Here is a 9,045-nt window from a genome sequence, read left to right as displayed (position 1 = left end):
TAAGCTATAACTACATCTATATAATGGTGGAATAGATATTAATTATAAAATTATAATTAATATACACGGGTATTTATGTCGTATAAAATACCCTGTAAAAGGGTATTCTTTACCTACGATACACCCCTAAGTAAGGGTATCTCAAGTATATGTTATACCCTTGATATGGGTATATTGTAAAGGGTATATTATAGTTCTTATATACCCCGATAGGGTATGCTATTTTAACCACTAGAAATACCCTTTTTCTACCCCTTTTATACCCTTAATTTTTTAGAGTGTATCCATCAGGTAGCTTCTTTTCTTTTATATTTCATATTATACCATTCAGGAGACGATATAACTGATTTATGTCTGTTGCTGCTTCGAGGTTCTTTCTCTTATAGTATTCACTTTTTTCCTTCTTAGTAGTTAGTTATATTAAGACGCAGCAGTTTTGTATTCTACCAAAGTACTTTCAGTTTTTAACCTATTCAAATTTCTTTCTTTATGTCTTTTTCCCTCTTTTTTACCAAAGTCTCTCCATCAAACCAAGGAGATTGGTCTTTTACGGTTATAGTCTTTTCCATCGGTGGGCACATGGTATCACATTCACTTTTACTCACTTTATTATAGGTGGTCATTAGACAGTTAGCACACTTAGCTAAATGTTGATAGCATCATTTATTATCTTTGTAACTTCTTCAATAAATACGGTAGGAAAAAAATTTGGATGTCCGGCAAATTCGTCGACGGCAATTCGTCGTTGCTCAATTGAACGTTGCTCAATTTGTCCCCAAGTCAATTCGTCGTTGGGCAAATCGTCGAGATTAATTATTTATTTTCGCATTCTTTTTGTCTTACATATTGGACCCTTTTTGTTTCCTCAAAAAAGATATTGTATAATGACAATTTTAGTTCAAAAGTAGTTTTTGAAACTTTGCTTCTTAAAAAAAAAAAAAAAGAATTGTCTAACGACAATTTTAGTTCAAAAGTAGTTTTCAAAACTTTGCTCCTTAAAGAAAAAAAAGAATTGTCTAACGACCATTTTAGTTCAAAAGTACTTTTTAAAACTTTGCTCCTTAAAAAAAAAAAATTGTCTAACGACAATTTTAGTTCAAAAGTACTTTTTAAAACTTTGCTCCTTGAAAAAAGAATTGTCTAACGACAATTCTAGTTTGAAAGTAATTTTTAGAAACTTTGCTTCTAATATTGTATCTTTTTTAGGAAAGGGGGAAGTTACAATATAAATAAAAAAAAGTGTAGTGTTTATTTTCAGTCAATTTTATAGTACAAGATAATAGATAATGAAAATAGTAGACAAGTTACAATAAAATTCTTAAAAATATTGGTTAAGCATTTCATTTCTAAAATTTAAGATTGTGTGCGATTGTTTTCAGAAAGGTAATTTTTTTGGTTGGGATCATATCTCTCCATAACATTTTTCTATACGCAAATTCATGTCTCTATATTTTTTCTTTTGCATTGGCTCATCTCCTTGGATGAATTTTTGCAGTTTGGAACTAGCAAACCTTTCCTCACATTTCAAAACATCTATGAGCTTCCAAATATTTGGATGACTCATATTCACTGTGTCTTTTAGTGCTCTCTGGTAGGCTTCTAAAATATTTGTAGTTCTAGCAATCCCAGACATGCATCTATCCCAAACATTCCAAATAGTTAATGGATATGGTGGTTCAAAACGTCGCCTAATTTCTCCTCTTCCTCTAAGGGGTCCTATGTAATTATTCTCAAAATAGGAAACTGCCGACTGTGGCATATCGTCATCATCTACAAGTTCCTCGTAGCCATCGACAACATCATCTACCGGTAAGAAGGCAAGGGCAAGAAAACAGCGCATTTTAAGGCTGAAACTGTCATCTTGGTGATATCTGCTTTTCATTCCTTCTTGAACTATATGCTTGTACACATTTTGCCCTAAATGAAACAAGCAGCACGGTAAATTTGAGGCAGGAAACGATTCAAGAAATCCATTATGCGCTGCTTTTTCAAAATCCTCAAGTATGCAATCTGGGCCTTCATCCTGCAGCAATTCATTTATTTTGGCAAAAAGTCTATTATATGTGTTTTGGCTTTTGTTTGATAGCAATGCAAACAATCGTGGGACATTTGAATTATCGATCTGTACGTGCATTATATATAATTGAAAAAATATACTAGAACAGCATTTAAATGTTTCGTCTGCCGTCCAAGTTAAACAACCTATTGTCTTTTAACTTGGGGACGAATTGCCCAACGACGAATTGACTGGGGGACAAATTGAGCAACGATGAATTGAGCGGGACGAATTGGGTAACGACAAATTCACCAGGGACGAATTGCCCTAGCACCAAAAATTTGATATAAGTCTAAAGTTTATTTTCGTTACTAATGCATGTTTCTGTAGAGGTAGACTAAACGTAATAAGTTTGTGTACTTGGGAGATAGTACATTTCTCTTCGACTTTCATATCAGATACAATATTATTCATGTCATCACTTGAAACTAAGTCTAACGTATGCCCAGTTGAAGTAGTTGTACAGTCGACATCATTCACCAGTCGATATGATTCTAGTAACTCACTAAATGCCAAAGCGTCGGGATTTGATGCGTCATCCATACAAAAATCTAAGTCTCCACAGATAACTGATTAGTTTTTCTCCATGATAATCATGTTCTAGGAGGTTTGTAGATTGTTACAAAGGATATTCTCTATTTTTGGGCATAAATTTTATTTCTGTATATTCAAAGCTTGTTACACTAATTCTTTTCAACGTTTAGAGATTTGAGTAACATTTATGAATAAAGAGTCTTACACCCCACCAGACCTACCTACCTTCTCTCGGTATGTGAAAGAAGGCATGTGTAGGGGGTATCATTTCAGTGATCTTTGCCTTGTCCTAGTTATTTAGCCACGTTTCAAATAATGCTAGTATATCTAAATATTTCTCGTCTATCAATTCTCAAATTTGAACAGTCTAATTACCTACAGATTTTATATTTACATAGCCACAGTTTATGACATCTCTAGTAACCATGATCAGTATTTTCCGCTAGTCTTTTCAGTTCCAAGTCAAAAGCATCGTAGTCTCTAGATTTTACTGTATGATCACTTGGTCTGTTTAACTTTGTGCAGTTCATACACTTTGACACTTACGAATTACACTCCCTAGTGGAGTGTCTCCCTGAACATTTCCCGCAGACTTTATCTTCTTTCTTACATTTGCAATCTTTTTCAAAATGTCCATACCTCTGACAGTGGTAGCAGGTGATCACGTGGTACTTACCATGTATGTTATAGATACGCCATCGTAAGGAAACTTTGTCCCCATTATCATGAACAGCCCTCCAAACTTCAGGATCACATTTCAGCACATTGTGGGTGGTCCCCCCGCCGAGGCATTTTTCTTCAGGACTACACTTATCTTATCTTCTATTTTTTGGATTTGGTCCAGGCAGCGATTTCTTTGAATCAAACCATTTATTACATAATCTTCATCATTGTATTCATTGCCTACCATTATTTTGGGTTTCAGTTTTCCGATTATTCTCGTTTCAGTGTCAGCCACCAATGTCTTAATTTTGTTTGCCGCCTCTCCTCTGATCATATTGTTTGGAAAGTTTACAACAACATTTTCATTCGTAGTTGACCTCCTGTTAAGTATAGGAATGTCTTTAAGTACTTGTTCAACCTGACGTTTTCTTTCAGTAATTTTAATTGTTGTATTAGTAGATTTAATTATCAACAGATTATTTCCTTAACTTTGTCACTAAATGTTCATGGTAAAAATGTTAACTTTCTCAGTTAGGTCGGTGATCTGGGAGGAATCTGCACTAAAGGTTCGCAAGTTTGTTTTCCAATTCATCTATTTTCACATCTTGTTCGCTCAGGGCCAGATTACTAATGTTTACATCTTCCTTTAATTTTGACATTACTAAATTGTTTTTTCTGTCATCACGTACTCAGTGAGGACATAACCAATCAAGGTTATTTCGGTCAATCTCACTGGTGGTTATCACTATATGCACACATCTCTTATGGTAGAGTCTTTTGCATTCACATACTATCCAATTTTTCCGATCTCCATCCGTTTCATTACTTTAAGTTAGGAGCAAACATGGTGTACTGTTTCTTAGCACTTAGGTTTCTCCATAAGACTAACTAATATCTTTTCAATGATATTGTAAGCGAGAAACACAAAGCTAAAACAGGACTCAGGGCATCAATAGCAGAGCTCGACATAACACAGCCACATTCTAGCACTGTCAATACTGTATATATATATATATATATATATATATATATATATATATATATATATATATATATGTATATATATATATATAATATATATATAATATATAATATATCTATATAATATATATATATATATATATATATATATATATATATATATATATATATATATATATATATATATATATATATGTATGTATATATATATATATATATATATATATATGTATATATATATATATATATATATATATATATATATATATATATATATATATATATATATATATGTGTGTGTGTGTGTGTAATCTCTTGTACTGATATAATGATAAACATACAGAAATGGGGGCGTGGTAGATGTAAAGGTCATGGGGATGTCATGGTCGACACACGTTATTCTCCATCTAATTGCCAGGTCTTAATTACCGTTCTCACCATGCCCACAATGTTATGATGACACTTCTCGATATAAAATAAGACAATAATGCAGAGTAGATGTTCAATCCGTTTTTCTCAATTAGGTTGGTGTCTCAACCTCTGGCTGTTTCGGTTTTACATTAATTAAAAGACTAGTTTATATAAAAAAAAGGAAAGTGTTATGTGCTTGATATAGATAGCACTTAAGCTTTTCGTTCCTATTAAATTAAAACTTTCCTGATGGAGCTCGATGCTTATTGGAGTGTAATGTACCGCACATGTTTTATACATGCTCCTATGTTGTAATGGTTTTGACTTTTTACATTATCACTCTCTCTTCCCTGCGCTATTGATAGAACAAATTATGTTATCATGCTTTCTCATGCTTTACCATGTTTGAATTCTTGTGACATTCGTTTCTGCAAGTCCCTCTTTATAAACACATTATCCATTGAAATAAAGGTAGATGCATTAACCTGCCTCTCAGTTATCTGCATTGGTGACCACAGGAGTGTCCAGCTCCCTACCGCTTTCCCTCTCACTGTTTGTTGATGCCACCCTCCGATACTGACTCTACTATCAAAGCCACACCCCTGAAACTACCGCCCTTCACCAGTACAGAGGCATTCGCCTGGTTTCCGCAATAAGAGGTCTAGTTTCACCTTAAGGGCATGACTTGTTCAAAGGCCAAAAGCAGACTTTATTCTCACAGCGATCCCTGAGGACACTTTCCCTGAAATATCAAATTGGCTTTGCAGCCAAGGAAACTCCCCAATAGCATACAATGTCCTCAAAGCATTCGCCGGTGGCTAAAGACCATTCGTTAGACCCTGGATTTCTCGGCAAGTAAAATGGTGTATAGCGACCAGTTGGTCGTCCATGGTGAATTCTTTTACATCTGCAATCACCTCTGGCAATCACCAGAGCCTACATTCACGTTGTCGCAATATTTACTCAATGCCGCCAGACTTACAAGCTTACAGCTAAGCAACACATGCTGACAGATCTGCACTCAGCAATGCATGTTTTGCTGCGCAACAACACTAGCAAGCCACTGCTAATGCCGAATTACATGGACCCTTTCTTCGTGATCCATCATACTCCAAAGGCATTCTTCATCAACATTCAGGGCAAATAAGACTGGGTCAACATTAATTACCTAAAACCTGCATAGCTATTGCCAGATGATCCGCCTACAGTACACCTCACAAGCGCACGGTGCCCATTTAATATGTGGGTTATTTTTGGGTTATTTGGGGGGAGCCATGTACTGCCTATGTTTCATACACACTCATCCGCTGTAACGGTTTTGCTTTTGCATCTTTTCATATCACTACCTCTTCCCTGCACTGTTCATAAACGAACTTGTGTTATCGCTCTAGTTCAGGCTTTATAATGTTTGAGTTTTGGTGACGTTGAATTCCCCTCTCCTATATGTTGTGACCTAACTGGCGCCTGCAGAGTACATTCAAATGGTATTTTCTTTATTTTTCATAAAGACCGCTGTTCCTAAGTTTTCTGTTATTTTCTGCAAGTTAGCCAAAGGAGGTCCATTTAGTATTCGTTGAAGAATTGGAAAATTTACTATATAATGAAATCCTTCTCAATACTGGCAAAATTCCATACCTCTGTTATATGTAGATTAAAATATCTGTATATTATGTTTCTACGACCTATGAAAAAGGATAATTTTTAAAGATTAAATGTTAATGTAATGCTAAAATCCTTTCAATGATTTGTAACTCGAAGATAGTGTTGTATTATAGGACAAAAGTTTTTAGATATTTCTCAAAACTACTTATACGTCACCTGCCGCTTGAAGTGTATCTTGCATGAGAAACCCTCAAGAAGTTTCGCAAGTCTTATAGAAAACTTGTGGTTCAAATAGGTTAATGTGTAAAGAGGGGAAACCTAATTTTTTTCCTATGAGGGATCATTACTCCTGTGTAGACATTTCACTTACACCTGCTTTGACCCGAAAATTTGTATTAAGAAGATAAAAAATTCTTGGAAGATCCTATATCATCAGAAGCTAAGTTCCTATTCATCATCTTTTATATCCTATGCTTCTCCCTGAAAATTCTTAACAATTTGAAGATAAGTTTCGTCGTTATCTATCTTTTATATTATGGAGACTTACCAAGCTAAGCCCTACCACTATAAGTTTTTCTGTGTGTGAATTTTTATGAATATGGTGAACTGTGAGTGTTTTGTGAATCTTGTAAAATATTCTAAACACTTATGTTAATTACTAAACATAGTTACTGTCAATGTTTGCCTGGTATTGTTTATTTTCACTGTTACTGTCTTGCTCTTTTCTTTCCTAAATCATTTATTAAGGGAATAAGACATTAAAGTAGATTTCATACAACTTACGGTCTTTAATAGTTGATGGTAACCCTCCCATTTTTTGTAAAGTTTTTTTGGCAAAACGTGAAGGCATTGGAGCATGGGGTGCCCATCTTACAATTTCAAATTCTGTAGAGAAATACTTTGATTAACGTCAGGAATTTCGTATGATTGGCTTTGATTTTAGTGCTGCCTTTAACTGTGTTAATTAGCTAGGCTTTTTTTTTTTTTTTTTTTTTTTTTTTAACTAAAATAGTTGGGAGTAGGTTGGTCTTTTCTTATCATCATTGTTGAATTTTTATTCAATAGATTACGATATTCATGAGCACTGTCTTCTCATGCTAGATATACATAATATAGGTTTTGGTATAAAAATCTATAGGTGGTTGCATATGTAGATGATGGTAATATCTCTGCATCAATTACATATCCTGAATGAAGATATCGGGTTGCTGAATCCCTTTATAGAGATCTAGCAAAAAATAGAGCATTTGGCAAATTTTGGGGCTTGAAGCTGAACCCTAACTAATCTCAAACTATGGTTGTAAGTAGGTTGAAGACAGTGGCTCCCAACATCTAGATCTCAACATTGATAATGTTTTTTTTTAACTCTATTTGACTTTTAAAATTTGAGGTGTGATTTTTTATAGCATATTTACTTTACAGAAAGAAAATTGGTCTGTTTTTTCTTCAAATACACCAAAAAAATTGTTTATTGAGAAAGTCTTCCCGGATTTCTTTCATTCTACTTTGCTTCGAGTAGTTTTCTCCTTTCTGCTCTTCATCTGCTGGAACTCAGCCTAATTTGTTGGATACAACTTGAAGTCTTTTAAATTTATCATTTCTGATCTAGATATAAATCTCTGACACCTTTGCTTAATAGGGTCTTTCATCCTGTTGCTCAAGATTTTTCATTACTGGCCATTCTTTGCATTTAGATCATCCAAGACAATACCATCCTGCACGTGATATTAGGTATGCAGTTAATTCTAACATTCATATCTTCTCTGTCATGAGGCTCAATACTACACAGTATTCTATAAGTTTTATTCTTGTAATGATCAGGCAGTTGAATCATTGGTACTTCAGAAGTTCAAACTTACAGCATTTTTTTTTTCTGTATTGAACAGACTAGCGTAAGTCTCACCTAAAAATTTATGTATGACAGATCTATCTTAACGCAGTTACGGATCTTGCAATATTACATATTATTCATTCTCATGTAGTTTGCGTTCAATTCCTTATTTCCTTTCCTCACTCGGCTATTTTTCTCTGTTGGAGCCCTTGGGCTTATAGCACCCTTCTATTCAATCTAGGAATCTAGCTTTTTTATGATGATAATAGATGTTTATAATTTACATATTCTTTCTCTTTTTCTATCTATTAATTACATCTATTTTTCTTTATACTAGGCAGGTATCAATATAATTTACCGAACCATGAAGCTAAATGTAATCTCTCACTCTCTATAACCAAGCCTTTGCTGAAACAACATTAATTAGCCCAAGCTTGCACTGTCTTGGTCAGATGGGTATTATATGCTTAGTTTCATTCTGGGGATTACTTTTTTCATCAGCTTTCCTTGTAATGCTTATAATGTGCTCTTTCTCGCTGGCAAATATCTTTAACCTTCAATGGTACTTTATATTAATGAAAGTAATGTTAGTCAACATTGGAGTCATTCACGTTTATGAAGTAGATGGAAGTTTTTCAGCACTTTTATGTACTTGGCCATAAGCTACGTATATGAAATATCATAGTTTGTACATTTTTTCCACTTCTGTTTTTTTTTTTTTTTTTTTTTTTTTTTGTGAGAGGGGGGGGGGGGGGGTTGTTTGAATATTTTAAAAATTGATTACCAAGGGGAGAATGTGAGGTCTTCAAAATCAAGTTTACGTCCATGTGGAAAACTTTCGCTGATTTCCAAGCAACCAATTAGTGTCGCGATAGAGGTTTAGGCTAATTTAGATATTCAACTTAGGGAGGCTTGCATCTGAACACCATGGTCGAGATTAATTGTTTTGGCATCTCAAGAAGTTTTT

At 34.2% G+C, this 9,045-nt stretch overlaps 1 protein-coding gene across 1 annotated transcript in view; it reads right to left on the bottom strand.

Moving 5' to 3' along the window:
- Positions 1-1,402: 1,402 nt before the first annotated feature.
- LOC137623386 (uncharacterized) overlaps positions 1,403-9,045 on the bottom strand; it is a 109,107-nt gene continuing 101,464 nt past the window's right edge. Inside the window, exon 2 of the mRNA XM_068354220.1 lies at positions 1,403-2,122. Within this exon, the coding sequence (XP_068210321.1) occupies positions 1,403-2,122 (720 nt within the window). The remainder of the gene's footprint in view (positions 2,123-9,045) is intronic.

This window comes from Palaemon carinicauda, chromosome 30 (assembly GCF_036898095.1).
Source record: "Palaemon carinicauda isolate YSFRI2023 chromosome 30, ASM3689809v2, whole genome shotgun sequence".
NCBI classification, from domain to species: domain Eukaryota; kingdom Metazoa; phylum Arthropoda; class Malacostraca; order Decapoda; family Palaemonidae; genus Palaemon; species Palaemon carinicauda.
Note: the sequence above shows the minus strand (reverse complement) of the source record. Positions and strands in the feature narration are given on the sequence as shown.